At 41.1% G+C, this 13,392-nt stretch overlaps 1 protein-coding gene across 2 annotated transcripts in view; it reads left to right on the top strand.

Moving 5' to 3' along the window:
• ptprub (protein tyrosine phosphatase receptor type Ub) overlaps window positions 1-13,392 on the top strand; it is a 191,727-nt gene that overhangs the window by 127,837 nt on the left and 50,498 nt on the right. For both annotated transcript variants that reach the window (XM_030749001.1, XM_030749002.1), the window contains exons 10-12: window positions 5,481-5,682; window positions 7,638-7,740; window positions 7,825-8,098. In XM_030749001.1, coding sequence (XP_030604861.1) covers window positions 5,481-5,682; window positions 7,638-7,740; window positions 7,825-8,098 — 579 coding nt within the window. The remainder of the gene's footprint in view (window positions 1-5,480; window positions 5,683-7,637; window positions 7,741-7,824; window positions 8,099-13,392) is intronic.

The following is a 13,392-nucleotide window of genomic DNA, read 5'->3' as shown; positions in this document are numbered from 1 at the left end:
TTAAAGATGTTAGGTCAACAAACAGCAGCACGGTGGTGCAGTGGTTAGCACTGCTGCCTCACAGTTAGAATACCATCTGGAAGGCCTGGGTTCGATTCCACCTTGGCCCAGGCCTCTCCCTCTCTCTGTGTGGAGTTTGCATGTTCTCCCCGTGCTTGCGTGGGTTTCCTCCGGGTACTCCGGTTTCCTCCCACATTCCAAAGACATGCACTTACTGGGGTTAGGTTAATTGGCTAATCTAAATTGCCCATAGGTGTGAATGAGAGCATGAATGTGAGTGTGAAAGGTTGTCTGTCACTCCGTGTTGGCCCTGCAACAGGCTGGTGACCTGTTCAAGGTGTACCCTGCCTCTTGCCCTATGACAGCTGGGATAGGCTCCAGCCCCCCCGCGACCCTTAACAGGATGTGCGGAAGCGAATGGATGGATGGATGGAGGTCAACAAACAATAACTGTCAGTAACCCTAATCTGGGTCATCCGCCAGGTGGTAATCTTGACAACCGTCACACACGTCTAGACAATGTAAATGTAAGATTGCACTGATTATCTGTATTTTATACCGCTAAATATACATGCCTATACTTATTTAGTGAACAAACATTAAATATTATATTACTTTGTGTATTAATTGTTTGTTTTGAAATAAACAAATGTATTCTTTATGATTTAATGATTTATAATGATTTAATACTATACCATTACCCTATATTGAGATCACAGAAGTGTGTTAAGGTGTAGTGTCGATCACACTACACCTTAACACACTCCTTAGCTACACCAGTAAGTCCTCAGTAGCCACATTATAATGTTGGAAAATTAAACATTTTTCATTGAAGTTAAAATTTTAAGAGTCAGTAATTCATTTTAAATATTGTCTGTATTTGGTATTGATTGATGCCCTGTCTACATCTTTGCTACGATGTAATGCGGAGCTTCTGTTAAACGGCACGGGATTCTTACATGACCTCATCACCTGCTGAACACTGCAAATATATTTATGTAAAAGACATTATATACACGGTAAAATGTTTGAAATATAAGGTACCAAATATAGTACTATTACACAATACTAAGCACACAAACACTATGATGATGAATTAGTGATGAATTATAGATACAGAAGATTTAACACCCAATGGGTTCCTTCATAAAGTGTCTCATGACGTGTTGACGTTGCCTTCTTATCCCCACATTGTTGCTGTTTGATCTGCTGCGCTGTTTTATAGACTTTAAGCTTTTTTATGATGGCTTAATTTGTAAACTTGATTGATAACCAGCAGCCGCTCAGCTGCAGTCATAAAATCGCCAAGGTCGCTCAATTGAACTGTCAAATCTACAATTATATACGATTTTAGGATTTCTATAAAATATTTCTATACTCCATATAAATGTTGATGTCAGAGTGAGTTAGGCAATGTTTCATCAATGTTTGACCTCGTCTAGGAGGAGATGGGGAACAAACAAACATATGCTGTGATCATTATAGTATGATACCCTTAAGCAGTCTCTCTGTTATGATTGTTGGCTCCACTGGACTTAGAAGTTGACCTAATTTTTTTAGCAGTTTCAGTCACGACACCAATTCCTAGTGTGACAAACCAGCATCAAAGGTCGAAAAGGCTGAGATAGGCCAAATTACACAAGAACTGGACTGAAAATGAGAGGGAACTGTTGGATTGAGGAATCCAAATTTGAAATTTTTACTTCAAATCGTCATCAGTATGTAAGACAGAAGTCAGGAGAGAGGTACAAAAGTGAGTGTCTACAGCCATCTGTAAAGCACAGTGGAGGCTTCCTTGTGGGTTGGGGCTGCATTTCAGCCAGTGTTGGAGATCTTGTCAAAATTGATGGAATTATGAACACAGAAAAGTACCTTCAGATTTTTGATCCACCATGCAATACCATGTGGAAAGCATCTGATTGACAGCGGCTTTATTTTTCAGCATGACAATGATCCCAAACACACACCAGTGCAGTAAAAGCATACCTGGATAGAAAATCACACAATAGAACACTATCAGTCATGGATTGGCCTCCCCAGAGCCTGGCCCTCAACATTACTGAAACAGTATGAGATCATTTTGGCAGAGAATGGAACAAAAGGCAGCCAACATCCAAAGAAGAGCTTTGAATGTCCTTCAATAAGCCTGGAGAACTATTCCTGAAGACTGCTTAAAGGAATGACAAGAAAGCAGCCTCAGAGAGTTCAGGCTGTGTTGAAGAATAAAGGTGATCACACCAAATATTGACTTTCAAACTCATTAGAATTGCGCAAACTCTGTTTTTGCCTTATATACTGTATTTCCATGTATGTTTGCATGTTTCAGTAAATTGCTGCACTTATTTCCCATTCAGCTAGCAACATATAAAGTAATGAGAGGTTGCTCAAGACCTTTGCAGAGTGCTGTACAGTATGTAATCAAAATAACTTTATGATGAAGACCAAGCAAAGTCTGTGGCCATTGTAATGATTCTGGAGTGTAAACCTCTGCAAATCTAATAACAAGCAAGATGGTACTCCTACATATCAGTATATTAAGGGCCAGCGGCTGCACAGTTAATGCTTCACAGTGGATGTTATATCTTGAACTTTCTTTTCAGGGTTGCAGTGGGTGCACATGTATGTTTGCACACCAGAACCCGACTGGCAAAATGTTTCTGTGTACAAAGTCTATAGTTGTTTTAAAACAATGAATAGATGTTTAAGAGTAAGATTTTAAGAAGTATAACAGGATCTGTGCTGTACTGGAGACTGTCTGATTACAATGAAGTGATTCTGGAAGTGCAGTTGCCTGTCTATTAGGTTTGCATGATAATAGTGGGAAAAGAGAATGGACCAGTCTTTTTAAAAATTAAATTACAGGGGGATTCATTTGTATTCATCTGTATTAAAAAAACACAGACAAGAATTATGTTATTGATGGAAATCCTCACACTAGCTTGTGTAACCTCACTGAGAGTTACTGTGATATTCTTCTCTTGCCATGACAGCTTGAAAGTTTAAATTAAACTTGAGTTTGCTTGTTTGATTAATGTTAAATTTAGCAATCATATTTCAACATCCTGTTAAATATTAGTGGCATTTAGTAGAACTGAGACAGAACGAGGTATCCCTGTCAGTTTCTCTGCCTACCTTGCGATCCATCTGTCCTTACCACCTGCACCATCTGACTCATGAAAGAAGTGGTTGATTTGCAAGGTGCCTTTCAGGAGACCGTTTGACAGTACAAAGGAAAATTATTTGTAAAAAGGCAGAAGAGTGAAAGCCCATAGAGACAATTAGTAAAACACACGTGCCACATGTGCCTCATCCATATTGTATTCCAACAACAAGTCATGTGGGTGACATAGATCACACAACTGCCTGGAAAAAAGGAGACTGACACTCTGAACTCACCTCTGACAGATTCTTCTTCTGAGATTTTAAGCAGCAGTAAATCCTGGGAGTCATCCAAGGCAGGAGCTCCCCAGAATGTATAACGCCTGCAAAGTACAGATGCTTTACTCAAAGTTTCAGTAAAACTCCCAGTGGAGACGTGTGCTGTGTAACCTCTGAAGGATGAAACGTACCTCCAACACATGTAGTGCTACTGGGAAAGGTGGTAAAATCTGAAGGCTAGTTGATACTAACAATATGAACGATCAGGTGCTTAGGTGAGAAGATGAAAAGGAGACAAACTGCTGGGTGGGCTCCTTCATTGGGTTGCTTAAATCTTACGTGTGGCTAAAATTATACATTCACACTTGACCAAATGAGCATGTGGATGCAGTGTTGGTTCAGCATGTTGTAAATTTCTTTAAAATTTTGCATTCAATATTTATAGCAGCACAAGAAAATCTCCACCAACACCAAAGAAACAGCATTTTCCTGGAAGTGAAATGCGCCTGTTCTTTTGTTGTTTCTGTTCCTAGTGCAAAAATATTTCTCTCTCTCTCTTGAGTTGCTGAACCATTTTCAGCATTACTGCAATTGGCACATGGCAGATACAGTATGTGCTTAATCACAGAACCGCTCTGCTGCAGGTTATGTTGTTTCTTTTTCCACCCAGTGGACGAGGCGTGTGTGTGTGTGTGTGTGTGTGTGTGCACGCCTATGCAAACAAAAATAGCAGCAATGGTTGGATATGTATTTGCTGACCTTGAGCACATGGCTCTAACACTAAAACTGGTCTTCTTGTCCCACTGAAATAGAGAGTGGCACCTTAATCAATACATGCATGCGTCTGCTTTGCTGTAGGGCTTCCGTTTAGCTGGATAATGATTTTGTATTTACTGTACACCCTCCGTCCGGAGTAGGCAATCAGTAGGCCTGCTTACCCATCCTGAAGTCTTCCTTCCTTGGCTTCTCTTACAATGTCGCCTCAAGGATATTATTAAATAGGATTTCTAGTTTGACATATAAAGTGGAGGCTGCACAGGATTTTTTACACTGTAGTGTGTTGATCTTCTTCAACTGACAAAGAAAGCTTTATACAGAGCTTTAGAAATCCTCTTCATTTCTCTCAGATTAAACTATTGACCAGTCTGCCTGAGCTTATCGACCGCAGTGCTGTCCTGCAAGCCCTCCTCACTCCTCTGTGCTGGGTCTGGCATCGTTTATGAATGCCTTTGTAGCAGAAACACACTGGTCTGTCTGTTCTCAGTCACAGGATGGCTCATAATTCTATCTTCTCACTAAGGAGGCATGAGCAGACATTAAGCTTTTCTTCTGATAATCAGCAAAGCCTTTGGTTCAGCTTGAGTGGCTTCTTCAGTGTGTGCGGCGCGCGCGTGTGCGGGTAATACATGCGTACGAGCACATAAGGTACGTATTGAATGTGTATTGAATTTCTTCAATGAAGTGGATCTCCTCCAACTCCATGCATCCCTAATATGCTCACCATTGTCTGATTGCAGTAAGGTCATCTCATTTAGCTCTCCACTATTTCAAAGAGCATAAGTGGAAATTCTCGTGAGGTAGAGGCACAGCTAATCACCTCTTGAGGAAAAACTTTCAAAAAGATTACACTTTTTTAAGGACACTCATGCACAGCAATTTTGTGGTGTTAACAAGTGCTAATTGAACTCACAAACACTTCACAGTATTGATTTACATACTTGAAAATACTTTTTACTGGGTGGTGCTCAGTCTTTGGCCTTCATAATGCATGACTTAGTCAGAAAATCATTTACCACTCACAATACTTTTTGCCAGCACTCCAGGTTGCTTGTATGCCTTTGTGTTAATGGTGCCAATGCCAATCAAGGCATATTCATCTGAAACTGGAAACCCGCATGAGCAATTATCACGTTTATTTACTGAAGCAATTTTCATTCTGTGTCAAGTGAATCGTGTCAATGAAATATTTAATTTACTACTTATGACCAATCCATTTATGCACCTCGTTAATGGCCCCTGCTAATCATACATATATATATATATATATATATATTTTTTTTTTTTTTTAAGATATTAACCTTTAATTCCCTGTCTGTCATCAGATCAGTTATCAGAGTATCGAGTCATCTGATCCGAGCATCAACATCCCTGGACCCAGAAGGACAGTGTCTAAGCTCAAGAATGAGACCTACCACATGTTCTCCAACCTCCACCCTGGAACGACCTACCTAATCTCTGTCCGAGCACGTACAGCCAAGGGCTTTGGACAGACTGCCCTTACCGAGATCACCACTAACATCTCTGGTATGATCACCACTGTCAGAGCATCTGTGCTTTGTGGGGTAGTGTGAAAGCTGCCGTAAAATCGTAAAATAGAAATGAAGGCAGCCTACCCGTGTAGAAGCTGTTCTCTGTGCCATCGCTGCCTGTCGCTAATGCAGCATGCAGGTATAACAGTAAGACTTCACCCACCGTGTGCTAGAATTAGAATTCCAGGTTTTCACTCTTTTAACCTCTGCATCGTCTCTCGCTGAGGCAAAACAGCTGCTCCCAGAGTGTAAGAGCTATTTTCCAATTGCCTTTCCAATCTAGTGGCACGCTGTCATCTCACAGTCCTCAAGACATAAATTAACTCGTAGGTAGCAGGGAACCACAACAGAGGGGACATTGCTGTGTGTTATGTATGAAGAAAGATTTAGAACATTCTTGGGACCAGAACGCCCCTTCTGAGAGTCTCAGAGCTTATTACTGGTGATACAAATCCAGACTTTGTGTTTCTCCTTCCTTTTAATGATGCATTTGCGCTTGTTAAGGGATGGGATTACACCTCTGAGGAACACGCGGCACGACCACTCCCACTCTGTCTTGCTCACACATTTACTCTCTCTCTCCCCATTCCTCTGCCCCTATCTCTTTACAGAGAGGTCCGGTTTGTTTAATTATAGATTTAGTGCACAGGCTTACTCACTGTGTGCCAGACAGAATTGTGGCACAGAGCCAGACCGCAGATAGAGTCCAAAAGTCTTTGCAGATCATCCTCAGCCTCCTCCTCTGGCCCACGGTGCAGAACATTCACTTACACTGAGCGTCTCTCAAATCTGCACTGACAGCTAGCAAACACTGAACACCTTCAACAGCTACTACTGTCAGCATCTTCAAGCAGCACCCACCTCAGAGTATTCTTCCACACACATATCCTCATTCACGTGCACACATACGTTGAGATGTGCGCACAGCCGTGGCTGATGCACAGTTATCTTTCAGACAGGCTCATTGTGGCGACAGGCTTCGGGCCCTCTTTTTAACAATACATAATGTCGACAAATGCAAATCCAGTTTTTCTTAATAACTCACCTTAATTGATGCTCGCTCTTTTCTTCTGCTCTATTAGCAGACTGCTTTTTAATATGATAATTATTGATTCCTCATGAATAGTTTGCTCCCGTCCCCCTCACTAATTGACTGCTGATATTAAAGAGAAATGTGCCGCTAGATCTCCAGGGAGGAGCATGACTTTAGCCAAATCCTTTTAAATGAGAAACCCATTCAATTTATCCTCACTCCCTTGACTTTTAATTGGACTCGTATCCAAGACAACTAGAAGGGAAATTCAAACAGTGTACCTAATATGACAATATGGGGGTTTGGCTATTTTAGCCCTGTTATCCCTTTATGCTGCCAAAGGAATGACTCTTTGCTAGCACTAAAGGCATTTTTATATCCATCGACCTAGACCATGATGCATTGCAACCTGTCTGTTATCAGAGTCGTCAGACGTGGAGCTAATCTGATTTGCTTACCTGTTGAACGTGCCTGGTGAGCATAATCCTGAGATGTCTGAGCAATGCAGGGGCTCGTCTCCTCTGCCCACACAGCAGGATTCCTAAAAACCCATCTTTGAAACTCTAGTTGCACAGTCTAAAGTGTAAACATGTTAAAGCTGCATAGTGAAGTAGTAACTGTGTGTGCACAGATACGTATTTTAATGGCGTGATGAGATATGCCGCTTACATGTACAGTATTATTAGTTGGTGTACTGTGAGGCAGACACTATATAGCTGATGAGCGAGTGAGGATACAGCTCGAACACAGGCTGTTACGTGACATTTCAGGGCTGAACATGTTTATGTGAAAGGACAAAGAGGCAGAAACAGTGTATGAACTCAGTTATTGTTGCTTAAATGAGCACTGGCTAAGGCAAGATGTCTGTTTGTGTGTGTGTGTGCGTACATGTAAGCCTTTGTGTCTTGTGTCCACAGCTCCGACATTTGATTACGGAGACATGCCGTCTCCGCTGAGTGAGACAGAGAGCACAATTACTGTCCTGCTGCGCCCCGCCCAAGGCAGAGGAGCACCTGTTAGGTGAGGAGATCATTTCAGATACAGATAGATGATTTTCATTAATACTCCAGGTTTATTAAAAGTGCACATCCACTCTTTGCACAGTACATACCAGGTAGTGGTTGAGGAGGAAACTGGGAAGAAAGTGAAGCGGGAGCTGGGGGCACAGGAGTGCTTCCCATTGCCCATGTCGCACGGGGAGGCCCAGGCCCGTGGGACACCTCACTACTACACAGCTGAGCTGCCACCCAGCAGTCTGCCAGAGGCCAGTCCCTTTACTGTGGGTGACAATCACACTTATAATGGGTACTGGAATAGCCCTTTGGACCCCCGCAAAAGCTACCTCATCTACTTCCAGGCTATGAGCAACTTCAGAGGGGTGAGTGTAAAGAGTGTGAGCTGGATGCCTCATGTTATTGTGGAAAGCACGGCACCTTGTTGTTTTGCACACTGCCACATTCAGAGCTGAATGCTGATCAGACCTTGTTATAGTGTACAGCCTGTCAAATTGTATCAATCATAGTCCTCCTCTTTAATGTCTTGAACTCTTTGGATTCAGTTGCAGGCCTTTGTATGGAAAAATATTCTGTACACCACTGATGTTGACCCCCCCCAGCTTATTCCAGTTTAACCCCTGGGCAGCGGTGCTTAAATTAAGTCTGAGCCAGTGATGTTTGGTGTTAATGAGTTTCTGTATTTAAAGTACTAATGCTGTGATTGATGCATTGTCTGGACCTTTGAATACGTACTTGAATACGTACAGTGAAAGAAGTTGTTGGATGAAAACAAACTGCGCTGGTATTGTAACTACTTGAAAATTACAAATGCTTCTATCGTGCCACTTTGATTCTTTGCAAACAAAGCATTTCTGAGACAGGAATTACTTGCATGCATTACTTACAGCAAGCAAAGCTCTGATTAAGTGGAATTACTCTGAGTAAACAATCCACTTCATTCACCTTCTCTGTCCTGAAACCTCATGTCCTTATCTGCTTCTCTCTTTCTTTATGCCAGTAATTAGTTAATTATCTTTAAGGAAAAAATCCAGAAGTAGTTGGCCAAGGTAACTCAGAACTAAACCCGAGGCTTTTACACGACTGCATTCATATCCACTTTCTAAAAAAATTTGCGAATGTTCCTTGTAGACCTTGTTTCCACACGGCCGTGCTTCCTTCCAGTTCATTGTTCTTGAGCAGACAAAGACCTTCAGTTGTACCCAGAGGATGCCACATTACCTTTCCAAATTCCATTACAGGAAGAGCTGCTACCTGGGTGAGGCAATTACTTAAGGATAATTGGGCACAGGTGCAGCTGATCAGTGGTAGAAAGCTGCTGCTTTAATATTCACAGACTGTGGCAATGTAGCTGAGGGTTATTGTCGTAGGTAAAAACACAGTCTTCTGTAATCATCAGCTGGTGATAAATGCATGCAAGCTGGGTCACTCGTGTCTGCTTATTTTTTGATTCCTGCCAGCTGCTGGTTCTTGTCCTCTTTTTCATTAGGAATGCATGTTTGAAGAAAAAAAAAATCCCATGAACAGAGCTGGGTGGCTCGTCCCCACCAGTAAGATCTTTTTTCCAACCCAGTGAAAAAACACACGGGCGGAGTGCTGTGTGTGCACTTCACACAGCTAGGCTACCAAGAATGGGATTAGATAGGGGCGGCCTGGCTTTACCGGCGGATGGGATTAGGCTTTGTTTTGCCTGGCAGGGAGCCAGCATCCATGACCCACAGTGATGGGAGCACAGTGCCAAAGCACACAGCCAACACTATCCTCAGTCTTTTAAACATTGCTGCCTTTGCCTGGAAATACGGAAGCAGTGAGTGTTGAAATCTGTGCATCAGCCCTTTGTTGGTGCTGCAGGACTGAACCAATTTCTCCTAAATCAGTGTTAAAGGGGGAACAAGGAGTTTTAGTCGAAACAAGTTTATCCTCACAAACACACACTTTTTTAGTGTGTCGGACCGTTCTCTGTCTTTATTAAGTTGTCGCTGCCTCTTTTTTAGGAAAACATATACAGTATATAAAGTTTATAATAAAGTTTTTTTTTAATGCCAGTGTAAAATTACATGATCTATGTAAAGTCAGTGAGTTCAACACATAAGAACATCCTGTTAGTTTGCATAAAACCCACACATGTCACATCAGGGTTATGAAAACACAAAGATTGCAGGAGAAAAGGTGTCATAGTGTCACAATGTAAAAAAGTATTAATAAGCATAAAATAGCAATAATTAGACTACTAAGAGACCACACAGTTATACGGCATGGAACTATTCTTGTTAATGATATTAACATATCATTAGCAGGTGTACTTTTTCACCTCGAAGAGTAATTTAAATGTGGTCACATCCAAGTGCTAATGACAAAGTGTATTAAAACCTCAAAGCAGATGTTCAGGTTTGGCTCCTGCAGCCTGTACAGACCAGAAATAGTTCAGCAATTGCTAAATGTTTTGTCCTGTTTTGTATCATCCAGCTTGTGCTCCATGCACATTTATGCATTGCAGGCTTTTTTACATTTTAGCACTGTGCTCACAATGTCACAGAAATGTAGGCCAGAAAAGTGAATGCTGGCATTTTGAATTCGATTGCATACAGAGGCATAAATGCGTTCGGCATATGCATGTACTGGGGATATTTTTGTAGTGTTTTTTTTTTGTAAAGAAGAGAGTGAAGCATAATTACCTTATGCCTGCTCATTTTAGTGGAAGAAAACAAAACACTGCACTCAGAGAGTAGCTGGCAACGACAGTAGTTTCTCTCCCAAGAGTGAAGCTTCCGAAAAGTCTCATACTGTATACCTGGATTAAACACTTGTTGATAAAGGCTCATGCATATTGCCATGCTGACATAATCACCATATTTAACAGTTATTTAAAAGATTGCACCCTGGAGGATAAACAGAGTTGTCATCATTCTTGTTTTATGATTTAATGGTACACTTCATTAATTCAGAATCTGTGTCATTTGTTTAAGTTTTGTTTTGTCTTTGTGGAGGGGAAACATTGAACCTAATTCTCTATAATAGTGGAACAGTTTGAACAGTATATGGGACCCACAATATTTGGCATTTACCCATGCTAATTATCTGGAGAGAGGCTGTCAAGCCTCTGTAATTGCTTTGATTGATCCATCTAAAGAGGTACTTGAAAGTCTGTGGATGCAGACTGTAGCTTTGAAGGATACAGCATACCCATTTATAACCACTACATTAGATTTTCAAACTTTGCACACACACACGCAGACATGCAAACCCTGTAAAAAACCTTGAGTGTGTGCCATAGAGCCCTGTGTTGCATGTTGGCATTTGCGTTTTGTATTTAGAGCTGCCAGGAGCCACCAGCCCCTCTGGCATAACTGGCACAGCATGGGGAGCCATGTGATGTTTCTTCCACAATCTGGAGCTTGCCAATTAACACTTCTGCTGAGCTAGTACACAATGATTTAGATATGCGTGCTGCAGAGTTTACTTGTCCATCATAATGACCTATTTTTTTTCATCTGCAGAAAAGAGATGTAAGTGTATCTGTCTTAATTTGCTGAAACTCATAATGATTGAGTGTATAAATGATTTCTTATGCTTTCTCCATAAAGTAGACTGATTCAGATGAATCAGCTTTTTCTTTTTTTTTTTCTGAAGGAAAATGTTTAATGTAATTGAGTCAGTCCATCGAAAGCTCAGAGTGGCCAGTCAGCATTTCAATAGACACATGCAGTGGAAATGAACTGGGTTGCACTTTTAAATACTTTGATGAATAGTTATTAATGGAAACAAATCAATAATCATTTGATAGCAGCTGAGATAAATTATATCAAAAAAGTTACATTCCGCAAATCCACTTGTCAACTTCATTGTATTAGAGTACTGTGCAAAAGTGTTGTTATTTCTTTATGTTTTGCTAGGTTAATGGGAAATAGGTGCAGCATTTTATTGAAACCTGTAATCACACATGGAGGATACAGTACATAGAGCAAAAACAGAGTTTGCACAGTTCTAATGAGCTTGAAAGTCAATATGTGGTATGACCACCTTTGTTCTTCAGACACCTGATGAATGAGGTCCAGATTGTGTTGAACCATTCTTCAACAGCCTGAACTCTCTCAGGCAGCTATCTTGTAATTTCTTTAAGAAGTCTTCAGGAATAGTTCTCCAGGATTCTTGAATTCAAAGCTCTTCTTTGGATGTTGGCTGCCTGTTGTTTCATTCTCTGTCAAGATGATCTCACACTGCTTCAATAATGTTGAGGTCCAGGCTCTGAGGAGGCCAATCCATGACTGTTCTATTGTGTAATTTTCTATCCAGGTATGCTTTTACTGTATTGGTGAGTTTTTGGGATCATTGTCATGGTCAAAAAGGAAGCCGTTGCCAGTCAGATGCTTTCCAGATCGTATTGCATGGTGGATCAAAAATCTGATGGTGTTCATAAATTAAATTCAATTTTGACAAGATCTCCGACATCACAGGTTGAAATGCAGCCCCAAACCATGAAAGCACCTCCACCATGTTTTAGGGATGGCTGTAGATGTTCGCTGTTGTACCTCTGACCTCAAACTGATGATAGTTTGAAGCAAAAATGTCAAATCTGCATTCATCACTCGATAAGACCTGTTGTCACTGATTGTCAGTCCAGTTCTTGTGTGATTTAGCATACCTCAGCCTTTTTTCACCATTTCCTTCTTTAAGAATGGCTTTTGGGTGCCACGCTTCCACTGAGACCATTGGATCAACTGAAGGTCCAGATTTTTTTAATGATGAACTGCACACAATGTCAAGATATGCCAAGGTTTTGACTAATAGCTCTTTAGAATCACTTTGTTGGTATTTTTCATAGATTCAAATGAGGAAAGGGAACAAATTGTGTTTTTTAAAATTATTTTTTAAATGCCATACTGCTATTAACAAAGTGCCAATGATACAATTGAAAATAGTTAATTTGCTAAGTTGTCTGTTACAGTATGTGAAGGCACAACAGTAGTTCAGTGGTTAGGTGTCTTTTTTATGTTTGACTGAGTCATACGTGAGTGTTAAATGGCTTAACAAACAAAAAACATCTGAAATGGTCAGGTACAAGGACTGGACTGGAAATCAGTGAACAAGCAGCTGATGTCAAAAAAAGCTGACAGTGAGCTGGCTAAACAACAACAGCAGCTTCTTATAAGCTAACATGATGCCAGCTAATGTTAGGCTCAAGTGTCCTAAAAAGATCACACTTTCCCTCTGATAAACAGTTTGATTAACATTCTCACATTGCATGAGAGTTTATTTGCTAAGTGTCCAAGTCAAACAGTGTTAGATCCACTTGAAAGACAGTTTTACTAATGGCAGCTAACAGGAGCAAAAACAGCAGCACCTACCAACAGAAATGTTCAACAACTCACCTCAGCATCGCTGTCATCTGTCAGGAGTGAGCTTCACTGACTCATCGAATTGTATCGGACTCCTTTCACAAAGTTTTTCAGCCTCCTCCAGAATAAATAGACGTGGACACCCAGCATACTGACAGCTGAGGTAAACAGCAGGCTGCCTACACTCACTACAGATGAACAGCGGCCAGAGTTGTTAGTCCTGCAGCGGCCACTCTAGCTAGGATTATTCACTTGAACTGGGAGGGGTAAGAAACATAATTCAGCTGATTGCAATCTACTGACATCTAGTGGTGAGGTTTTAC

Source organism: Archocentrus centrarchus, chromosome 16 (genome assembly GCF_007364275.1).
Source record: "Archocentrus centrarchus isolate MPI-CPG fArcCen1 chromosome 16, fArcCen1, whole genome shotgun sequence".
Lineage (NCBI taxonomy): Eukaryota > Metazoa > Chordata > Actinopteri > Cichliformes > Cichlidae > Archocentrus > Archocentrus centrarchus.
The sequence above is the reverse complement of the archived record's forward strand: the minus strand, read 5'-3'. Positions and strand labels throughout refer to the sequence as shown.